This window comes from Vicugna pacos, unplaced genomic scaffold, assembly GCF_048564905.1.
Source record: "Vicugna pacos unplaced genomic scaffold, VicPac4 scaffold_19, whole genome shotgun sequence".
Taxonomy (NCBI): domain Eukaryota; kingdom Metazoa; phylum Chordata; class Mammalia; order Artiodactyla; family Camelidae; genus Vicugna; species Vicugna pacos.
Window position 1 is genome coordinate 59425608 of NW_027328740.1, and position 22891 is coordinate 59448498.

General features: G+C 42.0%; 1 protein-coding gene across 1 annotated transcript in view; it reads left to right on the forward strand.

The window, feature by feature from the left end:
* The window catches only part of LOC140692971 (uncharacterized), a 59743-nt gene that overhangs the window by 31455 nt on the left and 5397 nt on the right, over positions 1-22891 (forward strand). The window contains exons 5-6 of the mRNA XM_072957160.1: positions 14965-15062; positions 16944-17045. Of these exons, the coding sequence (XP_072813261.1) occupies positions 14965-15062; positions 16944-17045 (200 nt within the window). The remainder of the gene's footprint in view (positions 1-14964; positions 15063-16943; positions 17046-22891) is intronic.

A 22891-nucleotide genomic window follows, 5' to 3' on the forward strand; every position in this document is an offset into this window, starting at 1 on the left:
ATAGCATCTCTTTTGCACTTAGATGTTGTGTGGCAGAGTATTCTTCTGCTCCCTAGAAATGATCAATTTTGAAGGGGAAAAAAAACCCTCCTCAAATAAACATACTTCAAATCACACACTTATCTGAACAATGGCCACCATTTTAGTCCACACCAATCCATCTACTCATACTGACTCAGAGTCCTCAACATAGACAATCCACCCCCTGAAGTCAGGATCCTCAGCACACGTTCTATCCCCTCCCCATTCCTTGTTGATTCTGACATACTTTTGTCCAACGCGTCCTGCCCCGTCTCTTCGCTGCCTGACTGCAGTTTTTAATTTTTACCTTTGAGTTCCAGGCTGCGCCTAGTGATTTCCAGAAAAACACCAGACACCTGGCTCATCAGGAGGGGTGGGGAGGATTTCAGAAAGCTGTTAACCTAACTTACTTGCAGATAAGTGAGTGGCTATTGTGAGCAATCCTTCTAGATATCTGCCATGCCGACTGCATCCACCCCAGCAAAATAACGTAGCTCCTCCAACCACCTCTGCCTCCATTCATCTGGGTTTCTGCTTTCAGTGACACTCAGATGCTGCTGATGGGCATTATATATATATATATATTTTAATTGAAGTATAGTCAGTTACAATGTGTCAATTTCTGATGTACAGCACAATGTTCCAGTCCTCCATATTCACATATATATGTATGAATTCCTTCTCATATTTTTTTACTTAAGTTTATTACAAGATATTAAATATTGTTCCCTGTGCTATATAGAAGAAATTTAGTTTTTTAAGCTATTTTTATATATAGTAGTTAATATTTGCAAATCTCAATCTCTAATGGGCATTTTTAAAGCCACATCTGGAACCCTTGTTGCAGAAGAGTCTGAGAAATATATTTTCAACCTCATAGCCTTTTGGTTAGGAAGTTGGAATAAAGGCTGAGCTGGCTCACCTTACTTGTCTGCCTTTATGAGTAAAGGGGTCTGGAGTTTCAAGGCCCAATGAAATGTCCCAGCCCTTCAGCAGCAAACTCTTAAAGCAACCAAAATGCTCCCATCTACCAGAGCATGACTTGTCCTTAGACACTGCTGGACATAACCACCGACGCTGTCTAAGGCATCGTCTTCATCTGGTGCACACTTTCTTTAGATGTGTAATATCCTGATTAACAGGACAACTGGTTTGGATTCCCAAGGTCACAGGCAGCCTTCTGCCTGACTTTGGTATATATGTGTTCATTAAAGAGTCCTCTCTCACATCAGCTAGAGCTGCCTGGTGTGTGGTTTGCCAGAGAATGTGGGTGCAGTGCTCCCCACCAAAGTCCTACCAGTTGTTTTATTGCAGGAAGAGAGAGAGCAAAAGAGACAGAACACGAAGTTCTTGTCCAGCCTCAAACACAGTCACCCCCGCCCAGGGCTCTTGCTCTGGGACACACAGAAGTGCAGGTTAGCAGCGATGTGGCCCCGGTGTACTCCAAAACATGGTGTGGTTGTACTGGGCTATCTGTGTCTTTCATGGGCCCTGCAAAGTTCTCGGCTTCGTGAAATGGGGAACTAAGGAACTCCCACCCATGGCTGTAGCTCCCAGGGTTTGCACCCTTACGGGTTTTGAGGATTTACTGGCAACTCATTCTTTTTCACCGGGTCATTTCTCGGTTACAGGGTAGTCCTGTGACTTCCTTATCAGAACTGCTCCATAAATTCGGGATTTAGAGAAAGATGCCATTTTAGCCTGTAAGTTCAAGTTCAGGGAGGAGGAGGAAGACAGCACAGATCAGAATTGCTGTTTTCCTTTTTTTATTATTGTTTTCATAAGGCATCTCCTGTTGTCAAATAGACACTGAGCAAATGAATGACTGTTACACTCCCATTTGAAGGATGAGGAAAATGACACTCAAGGAGAGGAGGCAAACTTCCTGAGGTTCCAAAGACAAAAAGGGATGAGCACAAAATAAGATCCCTGCAAATTTCTTGGCTGCCATCAGCCTTTATGTCAATGACAGAGTGCCGTGTGTAGTAGTAAAGTTGTAGCGTGCTTTCAAAAGGGTGCAGATGTCCTTGTTTTGTTGATACAATCACACTGTTTTGTCTGGGACTCTGAAAAAAGAGAAATGGGTTAGAAAATGTTGATTTCTCATCCTTGGTCCTTCCTCCCCCTCACAGATATGGACCCTTCCATCTGTAGCAGGAATAAGACAGCCCCAGCCTTCCTGTCTCATGAGATCAGTACTCATTCATTTCATTCCTGCCCACCTGTAGGAGATAAAGCACAGCGAGATTTTCATGTCCTGCTTCACTGATTCTTGTGAAATTAGGTGTTTGAAGATACAAACTCATGAAAGGAAGCTGCTTTTCTTAATATAAAGTGCAGTAATTTTCTTAGCAGGGAAGGAAATTGAGGATTTTCTTCATTGAAAAATCAATAGAGATTTCAAGAGCATCTGTATTTCTGATGCATAGATTAAAATGACAAAATCTAGAGGGATTACAGAAACACAAGGAAGATACCAAAAGTGTCTTTAAAGAGCTTTTCTAAGACTGGGCTTGTAAAGAGACTGTTAGTTGACAGAGACCCTCTTCTCACCTATAATCCCTCTCCTTAGGTTGGAAAGGGCCAGCGTTTCCCCTATGTGCAGTCCTGGTGCTTCAAGTGAGTAGTAGGGTAGGGCAGTGCTCATGGTGCTGCCTTCAGTTTGTCCATCGTAAGTAACCCCTGGCAGTCAGAGGGCGAGTGTGTTGCAATGACATGAACCATTCACCGTGCTCTCCGGGGTGTGTGCTCATCTCAGCTCATCCAGGCTCAGGTGATGGCAGAGCAGAGAGTGGTGGCAAGAGGTCAGCCATGAGTAGGAGGGAGCAACTGGAGTCAGCTGGGACCCAAGTGGCTAGGAGTTCCAGGTTGAATTCCCAGGATTTTCCACAGCTCATTCATTCAGCTAATACTTCTCCAGCATCAGTGATGTTCTGGTGTTTCCTTTGTAAACAGAACCATATCCCTGTCCTCATGAAGGTGACGTTCTAGTGGACATAAGAAATGATAAACGCAGAAGCAGATCCAGGTCAGGACACATGAGTGCTTTCTACTTTGGAGTGCACAAGGTGAGATCCTTTGGGAAGGAATGTATGATACAGGAAAATGTGGGGGAGAGAATGGACGTATCCCAGGTCTTATTTGGGTCCCTGGGATGCACCTCGTGAAGTGTGGGTCCTTGGTTTGCACAGGAACGAATCCAAGAGAGAGCCACAATTCAGTAAATGTAGATTTATTCAGATAGATATATACTCCACACACAGAGTGGGCTGTTTCAGAAGGCAAGAGAAAAGCCATGAGGCGTGGGGGTTGGGTGCTCCAGTTTAAATTAAAAGTAGATACACACTCCACAGACATAGTGTGAACTGTCTCCCTCAGCAGAGAGAGCAGCCACGAGGTGTGGTTGTTAGTTTTTATGCCCTCAGTATCTTCATATGCTAATAAGTGGGAGGAATATTCCAACCGCTTTAGGGAAGGTGTTGGGATTCCCAGAAATTGGGCCACCACTCACCCTTTAACCTTTTATGGTCAGCCTTGAACCTGTCCTGGCACCTGTGGGAGTGCCATTTAGCATCCTGCTGTATTTCAGTGAGTGTGTATTGAAGCTCAAGATCTACTGGGAGTTGACATTTCCACCGTCTCGGTGCTAATGACTGTGCCAATCTTTTAATGGCTGTGCCCGGCCCCCTTCCCTCCTGTCTCATGAAGGAGCTCTGGACTGATTGCACAATTGCAGAGCAGGGGACAGAGTGGAAAGAACTTTATAAGTGGAAGGTGGAAGGCAGTGTTGGTAGTAGAATTCTCAAGTGAATTATAAAGTAAGGGTCTTCTGTTTGCTGGGGGTACCTGGTCTCACATTAGGGAGCTGTGAGCCTTCGGGACTTCAGTGAGTGGGTGTCTCACTGTGTATACTGTGTTGCTTCTTAGGCGGCCCGAGGACAGTTGGCTTATAGGTGACCCATTCATTCAAGCAGGGGTCTCTTTGGGGATTTTCTGCACTTGAGGCTAACATGGGTCACATGGGGGGCAGGACCAGCCAGTCACAGCTTGGTCCACAGTCACCTAGTGCCCTCGCGGCTTTCATCCCATGGATGTGTCACCTCCCCCTCGATGGGGACAAGGTCACAAGTGGTGGGGCAGCTTCTCAGTGGCAAAGGCATTGCTCTCCAGACCCAACACTCAACAGCATGGACCCCTGGTGTTGGCCACAGTCTTGGCTAGATGAGGCTGTTGAGTAGCTGAGCTCATGAGACGTGGGTGCCATGCTTCCACTCTCACCAAGAGCTCTACTTTTGAAGGTTCTGATCAGACAGCCACAAATACTCCCTAGTCCATAAACAAGGAACAGTCCCTTTCCCTCGGGGAAGGGCACACAGAAGGAGAACGGATCATCCCGAGAGCAGGAGAGGCCAAATCAGTCCTGCCATCAGGGGTCTGACAGACGAGCCAGCTCAGTTCCTCTTACTAGTTGTTTACTTGGAGGATGTGGGGTATTTTGGTGACCTGCAAGTGTCAGGAAATAGTACACGAGGGCTTTGTAGATTTTCTGGTCCGGTGTTAACTCACCCCATTGTAGCTGTTGTGCAAGGAAACAAAACTTGGTGGACAACAGGCCATGGCCTCTGCTCCCTGGTGGAGCCAGGAGATTACAATGTTAAGAACGACTGCGGGGGCATAATTTCTATGTTGAGAGGCCAGATGGCCTTACATATCTCTCATGCTGGATGTCTAAGTTGCAATGGGAAACTGGATTTCATCCAGCTCTCCAGCCAAAGAGGAGACCACAAGTGGCCTCCCCCACCAACTGTGAGCTCTTTGCCTCCACTGACAGCAGCATCTATAGCAAAAAGCTGGGCTACCACCTGCGTTTCCGTGTAAACATCCGAGTAGCCCCAGCAATGGCCTCGTGAGCGATGGTGTGCCCAAGGAAGCGCTGTGTGGGACAGAGGGAGGAGTGCCGGGGTCAGACACCGGGAGGGCAGGCAGGCAGTGAGGACATCTGTGCAACGCAGGTGCCATGGAACTGAGCCAAAGGGAGGCGGGTTTTGGAGCAGGGAGCCTGGGCAGTGCCGTGTTGTTTGTAAGAAGATCCTGGGCTCTGGATCCAAGAAGTCATTGGCTTGATTCCTGACCTCAACCCTCATCTTGGGCAAATGTTTGAAGCTTTCTGTGCCTCTGTTTCCTGGTGTCCCAAATGGGGACAATAGTAGCAATTACCTCTGAGAGGCAGGAGGGCCTTTATAGATGTCATTCCATTACGCTCACAGCAGCCCACGAGCACGGTGCTAGGTCCCCCATTTTACACGTGGCAGACGAGTAACCTTTTAATCAGTAATCACGCAGCTAAGATTGGTCATATTCAGGATTTGAATTTGATCCCTGTGTCCAGATAATTTCTATTCTCGCTCAGTATTACTGGAAATCTAGTAAAGTCACACAAACACTGCTGGGAAGTGGGAGCTTGAAACATGTTTGACGTCTTCGCCATTGGGGAGTGTTGAGTTCACGTTCCTCGCAGCCCGTCCGAGGCCCCCTGCGTCTCCGGCTGCCCCTGGTGGGGTCTGCAGGGCTCTGGGCAGCTTCTCCTTGTTCTCTACCCCCAAGGATCTCTGCTCTCTACAGGTTGATTCTCAACCATGACTGCTCGGTAGAGCTATTGTCTAAAAACAAAAAAAGGTGGGGACGGTTCGGCTCAGTGGTAGAGCCGTGCTTAGCATGCAAGAGGTCCTGGGTTCAATTCCCAGTACCTCCATTAAAATAAATAAAGCTAACTATCCCCCCAAAAAAGGAAAAAAGTATTTAATAAACAATAAAGAGTACAAAGGCCCCACTCCAAGCTGGGGTGCACTATTTTTTAAAGGCTCCCAGATGCTTCCCATATGCAGGAGGGTGAAAGCTATCCCTATACACCTCTTGTGAGCTTGTCCACTCACACACATTAGCCTCTTGAAACTAGAAAACTACTTGGCTCAGCCTAGAACTTTCTCCCGAATTCTAGACTCTTATTTGCCTACTGCACATCTCTCCTGGAGCCCACAGGCACCCAGCCAGAACTGAATCAGTTGTCTCCTCTCATGACTTGCCCCTCTTCCTACCCTTCTTATTTCATGGAATGGCACTATAATTTAGACACTGCCAAAGCCAGAAAGCTGGCCGGCATCTTTGACCTCTTCCTGCCCTTCCATCACACCTGTGGCCAATCCGTCCACCTGCTGAAATGTTTTCTTCTCTCTCCTCCTGGCAGGGCCTCAGCAGGCCTTCACATGAACCTGCCAATAGGCCTCCCTGCCTCTATCTTGTCTCTTTCTAGATCACTTTGCTTGTCTCCTCTACCTTGGAGGCACACAGAGTCCTTTGTGATGTGCACCTGTGATCTCTCCACCTGGTTGCCTCATCTGCCTCCCACACCCTGTGCTCGCTTGTAGACTATTTGCAGTTCCTGGAAGGGACCTGGCTCTCTTTGGCCTCCCTCCTTTGCATGCGCAGCTCCCCAGGGAGAAATGGCCTTAACATTATAGGTTCACCTGATCAATTCTAGGGCATCTCAGAGCTCACCACAGTGGTTCCCTTCTCTGGGAGAGCCTTGGCTACAGTTCCGGCTCTCTGCCCCGAGCACTCTCTGCTGACTGTTCTCCAAGCCCTCTTAACACGCCTCCTCAGCCATCACTTTACAATGAGTCCTGTGCTCCTAGGAGCTCCCGGAATCAGGGACTGTGTCTTTCTCCTCTTTATTCTCAGAGCATTGTAGAGACTCAGATACAATGGTGGAGGGCACAGTGGTTATTCTGCAATTTCTCTAGAGTTGGGGCCTAGGGGTAACAGTCTGGTGGGAAGAAGGGCTTAGGGGATTTCCCCTGAAGCCACATTTTCAATTAACATTTCATGTTGTTTTTGTCTACTATTTGAAGTTACGAGTCTTAAAACAGAATGACGATTTCTAAAAATTACCCTACCGATGATTGAGGAAAATGGCAGTTTTCCGTATTTAAGAATATTATTTTAAGTTTGTGTGACTGGGGTGGTGGAAAATAGAAATGCAGGGGCTACTAAAGCATTTTCATCCCCTTCCCCACCCTCAGGTCCTTTGGACAGAAGAGACAGAGGGATTTGTCTTTCCTTCTACAAATTTTTATAGTTGACTCCCATTTTTTCACATGCGCCTTCATTATTGTGGCCTCCTTTTCATCACAGACTAGGTGCCCTTTTGTCTTGAACTAAGTCCCGGTCACTGCTCCCCCTTCCTGTTGGGATGTGCACAAAGAAGCATGGCTCTCATCCTAAAGTCAGAAAAAGGGTAGAAGAAGCAGGGAAACATTTGTTGAGGTGCCATCAGTGTTTGAGCAGTGTTTGAGCAAGGCATTTTACATAATTGGAAATGTAAATTTATTGCTGCCACTCCTGCTGCAAAATTAAAAAAATAAAACTATATATCTTTGTATCAACATTTCAGAGCTATGAAAAGATGATTTCTGAGTCATCTGTATTATTGCTTCTTTCCATCAGCTGAGATAATTCAGAGCTGCTGGTGCTTGCAGTCAGCAGCAGCAGGACAGTATGTTGTGAGCATGAATAACACTTGGGAAAAAAATGCCTTTACTAGGAGCATCTGAAAATGTCTCCAAATATAGATTTAATAAATTGAATCACAGATCTACAGAATGTTGGCACTGAAAAAGTCTGGAGGGAGCAGGTCAAACTCCTCTTTTTATAAATGGAAAAAAATGAGGTTCAGCTACCAATAGAAAGTGACATTTGTCTTTACAATGTAATAAGCTTCTAATAATCCCCATTATGAATTGTTCCCATTGTTTACAACTGAAGATGGGGGTAAAGCATATATTGGTGAAAGACTGTACATTCAGAGATGAAAGCTGAAACTTAGACAAAATTAGATTTTCATAATGCTTTTGAGTCCTGAAAAACAAAAACTTATCATATTGGCAGCATACAAAAAATAGTGAAGAAAAGTTTTTGGTCATTTAAACTGCCAAGTTTAAATTTAAAATTGCCAGCTAATAAGTTTAAATTTTCATTGGAACATGCTTGTTGAAAAATTGAAGATGAAGACTCATTTAACTTTATCGTTCTTCCTTATTTAAAAAATTTCCTTATTATGTTTTTTTTTAGTTTTTTATTTGAAGTATTTTGCTTTACTTGTGAAAGCATGCTCCATTGTTTAGAGAGGCCAGCTTTGTGGTAGTGAGATCTTGCGAATGAAGTTGCCTAAATTCATATTTGAACACAGCAGCTTGCTTCCTGAGTGATTTTGGACAACTTATCTTCTCTGTGCCATAGTTTCCTATAAAATAAGAAAAAGAGAGTTGCTTCTTCATGACAGTGGTAAGGACGGGTCGAAGTAATGTACAGAATCTACTTGGAAGGCTTCCTGGCACAGAGGAAGGGCCATGTACTTAGTTACAGCTATTATTATACTATATCTGGTTTTATAATCCAGGTAAATCTTGAGTCTTACTGATTTCATCTCTTAAAAAATTCTAAATATAAACTCTAAAATGGAAACTCTTAAACTTCATAGTTGTAGCTAATTAACACATAAAGCTCAATGAAGAAACACACAGTGGAGACCATTTAGCTGCAGACACCTGTGATACTTTCTGTCCTGCACAGACCCTAAGCTGCCACTACCGTCACTTCTGAGATCAAAGACAAACTAAGGAATAGAGCTTTAAATCTTGGCCTCGTCAGGTGCTCAGACCATGGCAGGGAAACAGTTTACTGTTCACATGTGCATTTTCAAAAAATAGTATTTAAACGAACACTGTATATATTTTGTTGTGTGTTTGACATCGTTAACAGAAAAGAAAAGAAAAGAAAAAACAGGAAAAATCCCATGCATTTACAAATAAGGAGGCTATGTCTGAAAATTATTATTTTTTTATATTATGTTTAGGATTTAGTGACCAGTTAGGAGAAATATCATTTCATTGGTGTAATCCCTTGATTGACTGAACATGCTTTTTTAATTAGGAAGAAGAGCGTGTTCCATTTACCACCCGGGGAAAGGTGTATACATATAAACCTTTGTGCAAGTGCTCTTTTCTGTGTAAGAACCTGCCACAGACTTTTAAAATCTAATGTGAAATGCTGAGAAAAATGAAAGTCAAGCTGGGAACTATGTAGTCTCATAGAGAAAACTTTTTCCAGAGAACATCTGAGCCAACGCAGGGCGCCACTCTGGAGGTTCCACAGTCTCTTCTGTACACAGTGCTTCCCCCAATTCTTTTCACCTCATTTGTTCAAATCAGATCAGTGGTTTAGGATTCTCCAGGGTCTGATTAAGAGACCAGATGGAGGCATTAAGGGTTCTAAAATTTTCCAACAGTAACAACCAAGGTAAAATATCTAAGAATAGCCTAACAAAAGGATAGTAGGAACTATCTAAAAATAAAAGTAGAAACTACTGAAAGATATAAAAGTTTCTTTAATCACATGATTCTAGATTAAAAGATCATATCTCCAAAATATCAGAAGTTATAAAATTGATTTGGGTTTATTGTGAATAAAATCATATTAGTAATATAATAATTAATAAGATAATGAGAGTTTTACTAGTTCAAGAATAGCCAGATTAGAAAATAGGGCAGGAAGTCCAGATATGGGCTCTGATATCAATAATAATTTAATATAAGAGATGGAAGACATTACAAATCAGGGAGATAAATAAAGGTTATTCAGTGAATGGAGCACTTGTTATCTACTTGGGGGGAAAAGAAAAGATTGAAATCATACAGTGAACCATATATTATGATAAATTCCAGAAACATTTAAAAAGTAACACAATTAGAAAAAAAAACTAGAAATAAATATGGATGAGTATACAACCTCTAGATGAACAGTAAGTTTCAGAGGAAAGTATACAAAGATTTCCATGCATCAGAAGCATCCTAATTTTAAACAAAACACCAGAGGATGTTATTTGTTTACAAATCCGACAAGGGGCTAATTCCTTCAATACATAGAGAGTTCAGATCACTTCAAATGTAACATCAAAATATCTCAGGAGCGTAGAAGGCAGAGAAGATGAACACACATTCACAAAGGAAAAAATAGATGTCACACTTCAATGGTAATTCACTCAGTGCACATCAAAATGAAATAGTTTTCCACCTCTCAAGTGAAACAGCTCTGTTTATGAGGATGAAATGACAGTGATCACCAATCCCATGCCTAGGTTACTGGATAATTTTTTGTGAAGTATGGTTGATTTACAATGCTGTGTTAACTTCTGGTGTACTCCTCAAGCCTTCTTAGAAAGCAGTCTGGCAGTTGATATCAAGAGTCAAAAATATTCATATGTTTTAATCCACTAATTCAGCTTTGAAAAACTTTTAATCAGTAATTATTTCAAAATGGCAGGGAAAATTCAGTATGGATGCAAGTCACAGACATATATATATATATAAAATCTCAGCCAAAATATTCTTCCAACACTTCACAAAGTAGAATAGTATGCAGCCACGAAAAAGTGTGTCGATGAAAATATTTTATGACATGTCAAAGTGTTATGCTTATGATAGATTTGAGAATAAAATTAATATATAAAATGATTTGTAATATACAAACAATGCACCGTTCTGAAGGAATTATGTCTATAGGTAGAAGCATTATTCATTATTATTTTTTATTCATTTTCAGAGTTGGAGTCTTTTGATTGTAGGTGACAAAATCAATCTCCAATGTGTTTAAACAACAACCAAAAAATGGGGATGCGTGGGATTTATTGGTTCCTGTAAATGAAAACCTCAGGTCTGAGGTCTGGCTTCAGTCAAGGAGAGATACTCTAGCCCAGATGATGTCAAGGTCTGCTTTTGTCCTGTCTTCATTCTGTATCTAAAGATATCTCAGCATGATGCTTCTGGGCACTCAGTATCCCAGATCATCCATCCAAACCAAGACAGGTCTCTTTTGGCAGCTTCCTCTCTTGATAGAGGAAGCTTATGATTCACATGGGCACCAGCACGTATCTCCTCACATAATAGTGGCTCTTCCTGGGTTATTTGCCAATTCTCCAATCATGTGCGAGGCCAATAGAATGAGGGGTATTATTTGTCTTAAACCAACTGAGATCTACTTCTGGTGCTTCAGAAAGAGTGGGTCAATCGAGCTTAAATCACAGGACTAGAAACAAAATGGAGGTTACTTATCCTAAAGCAAGTTCTGGGTCCTCTTCTAAGACTGGGGACAGATCCAGGACAGCAATTCTGTCCACTACTGAGTACTTTCAAATTTTCTTTAATGAGCAAATGTTAAATTTATGATCAGAAAAGATGATAAATAAGAAGAAACTTGAGGAAGGAGAATGGAAAGCTTTCCTGTTTCTTAAGAAATATTGAACCCATTAAGTGTTTCAAAGAATAATGGAAATGTGTCAAGTTTGTAAAAGTTCTGAAATGAATTAGAATTGATTTTACAGACCATGTAGGAGACAGTGCTATACAGTTAGTGTGTCTTTGGGTTCTCTGAGTATTTCAGTACTTTCACTTAAAGTTGCTTCATTTGGGGCAAATTGCATCATCTCCAGGTGGCTCTATTTCCTCATCTGTAAAAGAGATATAATATTACCTTCCCCACAGGGTGATTGTGAGGATTTTGAAAAATAGATGTGTGCTGAAGCAATAGTAAGCATTTAAGGAATCTTAACTATTATGTTTACTTAATACATAATTAAAAAATTATTATGCAGACTTTTAAAAAATGCATACTATTTAAATGGCCTTTATGTGCTGTACAAGAGAGGAAGGCTTAATATACCTTCTATAATACATTTTTCTCAGCCTTAACTAATTTTCACATTTAATCACACACACACCAAAAAGTTATTCCTTTCACAAGCATGAAGATTTAACTGTGAAGAAAAGGATGATGAAAGAGAGTAGAGGAGAAAATAAAATGCTTTCTCTACAAGCTGATGGCTTAAAAACTAAGAAAACCACCTTTTTAAGACTTTGGTCACCATATTTGTAGCTAATACTTAGGTAGAGTTTTTCACATGCCTGTGGTTAATGTTCCAAATTTTTTCACAATTAGTAAATAATTGATTCATCACAATAGTCCTATAAAGTGCTATTGTTATTCCCCCATTATATGGGTGAGGAGATTGAAGCCCCTTGAGGTTAAGAAATTTACACAAGGCCCCACAGCTAGCTTCGGAGCTGGGATCCAGATGCAGGAGTGTGGCTCCGGGAGGTGCTTGTAAACACTCCCACTGCTCTCCCCTGCAGGTGCAAGCCAGCGGCCCACTGTTACTATAAATAACATGATGTGGTTCACTTAGTCCTGAAATTCACATTCTTTGTAGCTTTCTCTCTGGGGCTGCCATCAGGAGCAGCCAGGGGCACTGAGTACATGCTTCTGGACTATGACCAAGAAGGTAGATGGAAGGAAAACAGTTTAAAAATGGGATCTTTAATGTGCATTCTTCAGTGGCCAGAAAAAAACCTGCCTAGTGAGGAACTGAAACCCTATCAGCCACGTGCAAGTTATGCTTCAGACACCCCCGCTGCCCTTGGGTCCACGCAGTCAGATCTACAGTGGATCAGGGACATGAATCTTGTGCAAATGCAGGGAGTAGGAATAACTGCCACTTTAAGATCTCAATGAGTATGAAAAGCATGTGAAGCTTTCATCAGCAGAGACCTGCTGTCACTTCCACTGTTTCCCTCAGGGCATGCCCACAGCTTCACTGGTCCTATTCAGAATGAAGACGTCAGCTAGTACCTGCTGACCCCTGAATCGGTGATAGGTTCTCCCTTGAAAGGAAGAATATCCCCTTCATGGGTTACAACTAGTTCATAACCTAAGTAATTCTACAGATGTAGAAGGGATACTTTCATTGGTTCTGCTATCACAGACTTCCCTCCAAAAAAACATGCCAATAGTTACCCCATTTTCACCCATTAAAATATACTTAACAGGCTTCCTTCTTTAGTGCAGTTTTAGGTTTACAGAAAAATTCACAGAAATTGGCGTTCCCATATATTCCCTACGCCCTGCACACAGAGGCTCCTGCTGTCAGCGTATTACATTAGTGGATGCACTCATTCTTTTTGACATCTTGCATTCCTCCTCCCCTAAAATTTAACATGCCTGATATTCACGTCTCTTATGCATTTACGTGTGATTTATATCACATCTCACGTTTATGTGAGGTTTACAACACATGCATGTTTTCTGTTTAAGCTGGGTTGGGGGCAAGTTTTCTGTGTAAAAATACGATCATTAGTGAGTCTCATGCTGCTGGGTTTTTGGGTTGTCAGGTCCTGTTGACCATTGCTTCAGTTATTGGGATCATTGTCTACGGACTTTCACTGTTCACTGTATTTCCTGCAAAACTTCCCAAGAACCTGAGTGGAACAGACCCAATCCAAAAGTACCTGACTGTGCAGGTGGGCCACGCCCATCACTGCTTCCCTCATCAGTTTTATCATCTTCATGACCCTGAACGCCATATATGAGAAAGTGGCAGTCATGATGACTGACTCTGGTAAGCTCCTCCTGCAGCTGAGATAATTTCTACACAAGTTTTAGAACCAGGTCAAAACAGAGACTATCTTTTAGGCACTTCAATTGCAGTACATTACAGTCTTTAGTTAACTTCAAGTGTAAACGTATTTCCTCTAGCCTATATGAGAAGTGAATTAGCTCCATTTTTGCATTAGTAAAAGGGACAAAGGACGCTTTAGAATGTCCAAGCTCTGTGTAAATATGTCAGTGTTTAATAATAATTTCAATTACATTAGATAATGTACCCTACTGTTGAAAGTAAATAGTCTCTGTATTGCAAATAAGTGGAAGAGTGTCGTGGTTCCAGTGGGAGATTTGCTTGTGCGTTACGGAGAGGACAGATAATCACAGTTTTATGTGTCTTCCCCCCATGCTGTTCCTGTTAGTGTAGCTCCATTCTCATCAGCTGCGGCTTCTATAATAAATGTTTCTTCTCTCTGGCTTGTATCCCACCCAGCGGCTTAGCGGCCTAAGTTAAGTGCTTCCCACACATTGCATGTGGCTGGGTGGTTCTCCCAGTGGTCTGCTCAGTGGTCATCTTCTGAAAATACTAAGACCAATTCAAATTCTGAACTAGGAGGATGACCCGTTTTCTGTTCCCCAAATGCTTCTAGCAAGTTGCCCCGTGTTTTGTTTGTCTTCTTCAATAGTCCTACCTTACTGCCGTTCAGGGAGACAAGAGAATATTATTTAGCAGGATGTTTAGAAGTAGCTTTCTTTCAAATTACACCTGACAGAGGACAGTTCTTGCCCATTGGATACTGTTGTGCTTATAAATTTTAAGGAATGGATGACTTTTTTTTTTTTGCCTTGTGGGATATTGCGTTCTTAGTGGGAGAAACTCTTACAACACTGTGTACAGTTGGAATTAACATAGTGGATATGTTAAGAAATTCAAAACAGCTGATATGAAAACAGTGTGAATTGCGTAATATATATATATATATATATATATATATACATACATACATACATACATATTTATTGTGTTAACTCATGTGTCCATGGCTTTGATTAGGGTCTCAAAGCCGTTCACAGTTTTACAGACTTACCTTTTCTTTATTCTAGCTGCAGAGCTCCCGAGGACCAGACTGACTATGAGAAAAACCCAGCCATGAAGGTGCTCTTGTTCCATTTTGTCAACTACTACTCCTCGTGTTTCTACATCACATTCTTTAAGGGCAGATTTGTGACTTATCCATGAGATCTGATGTATTCCCTGTAAAAATACAGAAATGAAGAGGTGTGAATACAGCTTTGTGTTCTGACAGTCTAATCTGTTTCAGGTTTTCTCTTAGTTGCCCAATGAAGAGTGTCTTTACTCTCTGTTCCTTTGATTTTTTTAGGCATAAAATAATGACTTTATTTCATATTAGAGCTATCTAAAATTTAAATGAGATTTTCTTTCTAATATTCCAGTGTGACCCAAGTGGCTGTATCCTTGAACTGATGACACAGCTGACAATAATCATGGGAGGACAGTCCATCTGGAATAACATACAAGAGGTGTTGCTTCCGTGAGTACTCAGTCATGTGTTCTTGGGGTGAGAACGGCCCACCGACCCACGTCATTTTCCTGCTTGGCCATCTCTAGAACAGGGGAGACTCTCTGCTTATTAAAGCTCTCCAGATAGGATGATACAGCCAACAGTATAAACGTACCTGCTGTTTAATAATTATGTTTAAATGCCTTCCTTTTTATGTTTAACATAAATCCTCAAGTGCTATAGTCTCTGCTTATTAGCCCACCACTGGGGACTGACGGATCAGAGCCCATTGAGAGATGGCCCTTTTTGGGGCCATGAACTAAGTTTTCCCACAACTTCCTGCAAATTTCTCCTCCTTTTATATATGCATTTAAAAATCCATAACAGGAATTTGTTGAGTGCCTAGTATGTGCTAGTCACTGTATTAAATGTTGTACATATATGTATGTGTGCGTGTGTGTGTGTGTGTACAATTTAATCACCCAAACAATCCTTATTCTTATCTTCCTTTTGCAAATGAAGATCCTGTGGCTTAAAGAGGGTAACTGATTTGCCCAAGCTCTCATTGCCAATAAGAGACCACTGTGGGACTCAGATGTAAAACCCTATCTCTCTGAATCCATGTTCGTCTAAGAACAGAGACTCTCTTGGGTTCCTAAGGCACAGGGTTACATAACGTTTTAAGAAACACTTGTCTAAAATAATAACTACAGAGATTTTGACTTATTGTTCTCTTCCTAAAAATGAGAAAAGCAGATGTTAGCCAAGGTCACACTGTCCTTTTGATTTTCACATAAGCACAATCCCACATCAAAGTGGACAGTCCAGTGTTATCTGCAATTTCTAAACATTTCAAGGAGCTTACTGTATTCGCTTTTTGTTGCTGTTGTAACTAGTATCCCCAAACGTCATGGTAGTAGGAAGAAAAAAGAAAAAGTCTCCACTAAACAACACAAATTTAAACTTGTAGTTTTCTTGAACGCAGAAGCCTGCTGAAGTCAAAGTGTTGGCACGGCTGTTTCTGAAGGTCTCAGGGGAACCTGTATCTTTGACTTTTCTGGCTTCCAGAGGCCACCTCCATCTCTTGGCCAGTGACCTCTTTTCTCAATCTCAAGGTCAGCATGTTTGTGTGCCTCTGACTCTGATCCTGTGGTCAGATCTCCTCTCCTCTCTCCCCTCTTTTGCCTCCTTCTTCCTCCTTTAACGACTCTGGTGATTACACTGGGCCCACATCTATAATCCAGCTGGTCTCTCTTAGGGTCGACTGGTTAGCAACCTTAACCACATCTGCAACCATAGGTACCCTTTGCCAGGGAATCTGACCTCTTCCTATGTTCTGGGGATAAGGACATAGACATATTTGGGGGGGGGGACATTTTTCTGCCTACCACACTAACCTTTTTAAGATAATTTCTGGCTTTGAGTTTCTGTTTTCATGAAACTGTTGAACTCTCTTCTGTCTTGCCTTCCACACCAGCATTCTGCTCCTGGCCAACCTAACTGCTGAGCTCGCCCCTCTCTGTGGTGTCCCCCAAAACCACTTACACAAGCAGGTCTTACTGTTGTTTGGAGAATGGGGGAGAAACTCAAACAACTTGAATTTTGAAATAAAAAACCTCCATGATTTTAAAATCTTCCATGCCACTATAAAAAAATTTATTTTTTAACTTCGTTTTTTAATTTTTAAACTATTTTAAACTTTGTAACTTTTTTAAACTTTACTTTTTTTCTTATCATCCTTCATTGTAGGCTCCAGAAACCTGCTATTCTGCCCACCGCATCCAAGTTCCCTTTCATTGTTTCTCCTCCCTTCCCTAACCTTCCTTCTCTCTCCCTTATTACCAAGTTTCTGTCCATTCTCTTTATAGGGCAGTTAAATTATTTTTTCTTTCTTTCTTTGTGTTTTTACAGAGTGAACACCTTTGGGTGTCAGTGTGTCCTTCCACATTTCTTCACAAGGGCTTCATCTTTCAGCTTCAGTATGGATTCCTGGGGTCTGTCTCGAAACCAAAGGCATTTCCCTTGTCCCCCAGCTCACTACGCCCCTCAAAAAAAGATTCTGATCTTCACTGTGAAATGAATCTTTTTTTTCCCTACTGTGCAGTAGACAACACTTACCCTGAGCTCACAGTCAGATATTTCCAGAGGAGTAAAAGTAGGTCATGTGCAAATAATACTACTTTTCTCTGTGAAAAGAAATAGATCAGATAGAGGAAATACTTAACTCAGATTACTCAAAAGCATTTCCTGAAGGAAATAAGTAAATTATTGAACACTAAATTTTGTTGAATCTGGTTATCCGTGAGCTATTTTTACCAATCAAGAAGGATATATTTCCTAAACTGGTACTGAGCAATTCATGTGAAATGAAACTTGCTCACATGAACTAGTTTAAATTAAAGGATGCATTATAGTATCTGTGGTCTGTTTATACCTTCGCTTAAGTAAGCACATTTTTCTAGGTTCCAGTGAGCTGAACTTTGCCTCCATGTATTTCTACTATGGGCTAAAATATTTAGGGAATTTATTTTGAATTATGATTCCCTTTTTTGAAAACCAGGAATTCTGAATTGTAGCCAAGTTCGAGGGTGGCTTGTGTTTTCCTCACTGCCTCTTCTCTTTGTTTAAGTGCAGTTTCATTCTTAATTTTTCATATAAAATCTTAGCATACCAAAGATCTATCAATTACTCTTGCTGCACCAAAGCTATACCCATCCTCAAAAATACATAGGAAGGGAAAAGAAAACTTATCAAAATTAGCGACTATTTTCATGCTATTCAAATATGTCTAAAGGAACATAATGAAATGAATTTCACTATATCTCACCTGCCTCCACCCCCCCAATCCCATGTGGGTTTCTTGAGTAGGAATCTGGGAGTAAATGAAGAAGGAGAGTGATGCCGTGATCCAGGCTCCCTCTGGGGTCTCCCCAGCACTTGGATTGGCACCTGGTATAACGTAGGTCTCAGTCCAAGCCAGCTGAGTGAGTGAGTGACTCACAGGCATCGAATGCGTAACATCAGTGAATTAACAGCATTCTTTGTAGGACTCAGAGAATAAGCTGAGTGCCCTGTGGCCTTCCCAGCCTCACATACTATTTTGATGTTGGGGTCATTTCTGGGAATGTTATTCTGTACTGGACAAAAGGCTAGTACAATTCCAGGGTTAAGCAACTTTCCTAGGGAAATTTTATGATAAAATATTAAGAAAAATAATTAAATGCCCAAAATGACATAGCATTGTCCTTTGGTGTTTAGATAATGTATGGCTGTAATTTTCTTACTTTATATGTTTTCTACATTTTCCACTGTGTGTATGCACTACTATATAATAAGAAAAAGCAAATGTTTAAAAGAGAAAATCTCTCTTCTCCAGATATGATTTGGTTAGAGGATGAGTCAGAGAAATATAATAAGAGAATCTTAAATACATGTGTCCATAATTCACTCTTTAAATTCAGGAACAGGAAACTCAGGAATGAAATAGATTAAGAGAATCAAAGATACTTGTATTCAAGATTAGCAAGTAGGAGTGTCCTCAACAGAAATGGTGATAATCTATAATTCAGGGATTAAATGTGATAATGAAGGTAAAAAGACAACATGAAGTAGAAAATGCCACGTGGCAAGCACAGTGTAAAGGACAATTTACTATGATTATGCCAATATGTGTGGTCAATTCCCAAGGAAATGATTGTGTAACCCCTGCTAGAGGAAGAAAGCTTCCAGCCTTGGCTGGAGAGGGGGGAGGATCCAGTGTCTGTATTTTTTTAAATGTCTACAGGTGCTTCTCATGTGCAAATTGATATCCCTGCACGAGAACCTTAAACCAACAGAAAACCCAAAAGACCGTGGACAATGATAGGTAGACGAGAGCCCAAGCTTTTCTGCCACAGATGAGTGGTTCCACTCAGGAAGACTGAGCAAGAAGCTCAGAGTCTTAGCTAAGGACAAGCAAGTCGGGACTTCTAATACGACCTAATGCCATCGACAGGGGAGGGCATTTCAGCACAAGAAGGGAGCGCCAGGTGATTTAACATGGAAGTTTCACCCTGGATCCATACCGTGATTGATTTAGGTCCCGGAGGGTTAAAGCCCTGCTTCCCTGTGGCATGGACCGGATTCCACAAGAGGCTGAGACAGGAAGTATGAGGCAGAGAAAAATTCCCGCAGGAGAATCCCGAGTCTGGGTGATAGGGAGGGTGATGGACGAGCGTGGTCCCAGCGCCACCCCCACCGCAGGGCTCCGAGTGGCTGTGGAGCTGCGCGCCCCCGGCCGGACCTCAGACCTGCCTGCAGTGCTCTGGGTTGCGGCCTGGGGAGCGGCTTCAGCAGCAGGCTGGCCCCATCATTCTCGTAGGTGCTGCAGTGACCCCCAACCCTGTGGCCACGGTGATCCCAAGCCAAGGGTCTAAGTGACTTTAACCCTATTTACAGGTGACCACAGCCGGTTAGCCAGTGCTGCTCAAAAGGAAGATCCCCCATGGGGTTTTGATGTGTCAGGGGGGTTGCTAATACCTGGCCTGCTTTGAATCATTTCATCCTGACAGCAGCCTGGGCAGTTGAAGTTTCATCTCTCAATTTTATTTCAACTTTTTTTGTTGAAAGTATAGTTGGTTTACAATATTGTGTTAATTCTTGCTGTACAGCATAGTGATTCATATATATATATATATATATATATTCCTTGTCATATACTTTTCCACTATAGGCTATTAAAAGTTATTGAGTGTAGTTCCCTGTGCTATACAGAAGGATCTTGTTGTTTGAAACAAAAATTACTAAACAAAGTAACAAAGTAAGCAGACTAAACCTAGACATGTATATGACACAGTTGAGTTTATCTCAGGATTTAAATGTGGTTTTGATCTCCAGGATCTCTTTATCAAATTACCATATGCAAAGTGCCTGTGGAACACTTCTCAGAAATATGTTTTAAAATCATAAGATTTAGAGAATAAAGAAGGAAGATAATTATACTGGAAAGCAGATATCAAAATATAGAAATGGGCATTTGTGATACAGTAATATCTGAATTATTGGAAGAATGTGTTGAATAAGAGGATCCAGTGGTGGGTCTACTAACCGCAACATTCTGCCATAGCAGTGAGTGTAAATCATCTTCTGAGATCTGCAACAGTTGCATTTTGAATGTAAATAAAGTTAAATAAAAAATAAGCCATGAAGTGTGGATTCAGATTCAGGAGTATCTCGAGTCCATATCCCCAGCACTTCCCAGTGCTCCCTGCTCTTCCCCTAATGTCATTGAAAGAAGTGGGGAAAGTTTGTGAAGCGAAGGGCATGTTCCATTGCAAAGAAATCTCGTAGCAAACCTGGGAGCATGGCCAGTGAAAGCTTAATGCTGAGATTAGAGGCCGTGGGAAACCAAGAAGAGGCAGCTCTTTACAAGTCACATCATATGCTCTGTGTGTGTCTACGTGTGTATGCATACAGACGTGTGGGCATGTATGATGTATACACCTGCCTTTCATGTGAAGCCGCCTCACTGTCCAAATTTGAAATCCATCCAAACGTGCAGTGCAGTCAGTCGAAGCTCAGCCAGACGCTAAGTTGTCTGTTGTTGCTCTGTCTCTTCTGCTGAACTCCACGAGTAAACCACGCGCCAGCTGTTGCTTTCAGGGACAACAGCTCTGTAGGCTACAGGTCCATGCCTTGTTTCACTGCCAACTCTGATTTCCTTTCAGGAAAAATTGCCATTTGAAAAAGGGGAAAGCATTCAGTTGGCCCACAAGCCTCTGAGTGAGGAAAAAACATAACGTTATAGTCAGCTCTGTGGGACAGCATCCAGAAGGGGGCAGAGCACTGGGCTGCGAGTCGAGGCTGTGTTTCTTTCAAGCTCTGCACTGAATTTGAGGTGGCATGCCACTTCTCTGGCCCTTGATTTGTTCAGCTTAAATTAGGGTCTTGGACCTGTTCTATCCAATGTTAGAGTATCACTTTTTTGCTCGGTGACCCTCCATGGCTCCGCAATTCCTTCAGAGGGAAAAATGCCCACATCCTCATGGCAGCCTCTAAGGCTCCACCCCCAAAACCACCACTTATTTCCTATTCACTGTGGCCCACACCAGTCTCCATGCTGTCTTTCCAGCGTGAGGGACCTCCAGGCCTGTGATCACTGTTCCCTCTGTCCCTCCTCTGCTCACCCCTTTGCCTCTGTCTTTGCCTTATTCAAAGGTCACTGCCCCATCCCCACTCCTCCCTAGCACACATTCCTCACCCTCCTTTATTTTCCTCCGCAGCACTTATCACCGGCTCACAGACCCTGTATTTCTGTCTTTTACTTATTTTCTGTGAGATTTTCAGACTGGAAAGGCCATGGTGGATAATAGCAGAGAAATGGGGGTAAAAAAGACAAATGAGGGAAGGCATCTTCTAAAACCTAAAATGCCCACCTGAAAAGGAGGTAGGAGATAAAGTAGCAGTAGTCGTTACAATTTTGGTAAACCCAAGGTACGTGGTCAGGACTAGTTTTCACAATTTTTGAGGGTAGGGAGGCAGCAATAAAAAGAAATTTATCCTGAAAACAAGAAATTAAATTCTTGGGAAGATGATGTGTTCAGCTTGAAATGTCAGTAATACTTTTATGACCTTGGTCTGATAATATCCTGCCTTATAATTTGATCTGTTTGACAGCTGGGTCATTAATCTAATGGTGCCACAGTTCCAGAAGCAGAACAGACCACCCCACGATGGGAATGGGACAACCGTCTGTATCCCATGGGCAAACTGGGGTTATTTTATGAATACCCTGAAATGAGTAAGTCATCAGTGGAGATTTCTGTGCTGTCGGTTATACTAGAATATGCTTTGGGTCTCAGAAGCATCGGTTACCGAGCCAAACAATGACCTAGCATACCGACACGGAGCCCGCTTTTCTCCATTAGATGCAATTATGCAGTCAGGCTTTCAAATAGGGTGCCTGTGTGTATCTTTGTCAATATTTATGTTGTACAAAGCTGAATGTTTACTGCCAAGGAATGAAATGGAATACTCATTCAGATACGTCTCCACCATTGATTCTCAGATCCTTCTGGTCATGTCGTTTGAAGATGAACTCAGAACCGTTACTAGATGTGACTCAGCTCGGGCTGTAGCCCGTGTGGCACAGCTGCTGGCTGATATCCTTCTAAACAGAGTCATGTGAGCCAGCCGGCCTGTGCAGAAAGCCCGCAAGGGCATCCTGCCTCATTGCAGCAAGGTTCACAGGGTCACCCCTTCCACATCTCACACCTGCCTTTGATATGGTTTCTGCCTGATTCCTTGAGTGACCTCATGGCACATCACTGGCTTGAATTCAAGATGAATTTGTTGATCTGGAGTATCGGTAGAGCACACATCCCCTCCTTCTCCAATGTCTTTGTCCATTTCTGTACATTTGTTTGGGCTTGGTTTCTCTTTGGTTGAACTTGGTTTTGAGCTCTCATTTGCCTTTAAATTGTTGCATCTCAAAATAGATTTCCATAGGAAACGTTATCTTTTCTATTATGCATGGCGCACTTTTATCTACTAGAAGGCTGATGAAGTGCACGTTTTGTATCTGAGCCCTTTCAGCTCACCACTGCCTTGAAGTAGTTTTTTTTTTTTTTTAAGCTTAGGAGACAAGAAAGTATTTGGGTCAATAGGCTTTGCATTTATGCATGCGGGTTCATGTCTGCAAAGGCACCCCTTTGTGCTTCCTGTTTATAAGTCTACAGATAGAGGGAGTTTACTTTTTCCTAAATTACATTCTCCCTACATAACAGGATGGAGTAACAGCTAGTCTAGAGAGATTGTTCAGATTTATTTGTTTTCCTATTATCTAAATAATCCCTGACGAATTAGAAAATTGAATCCATTTC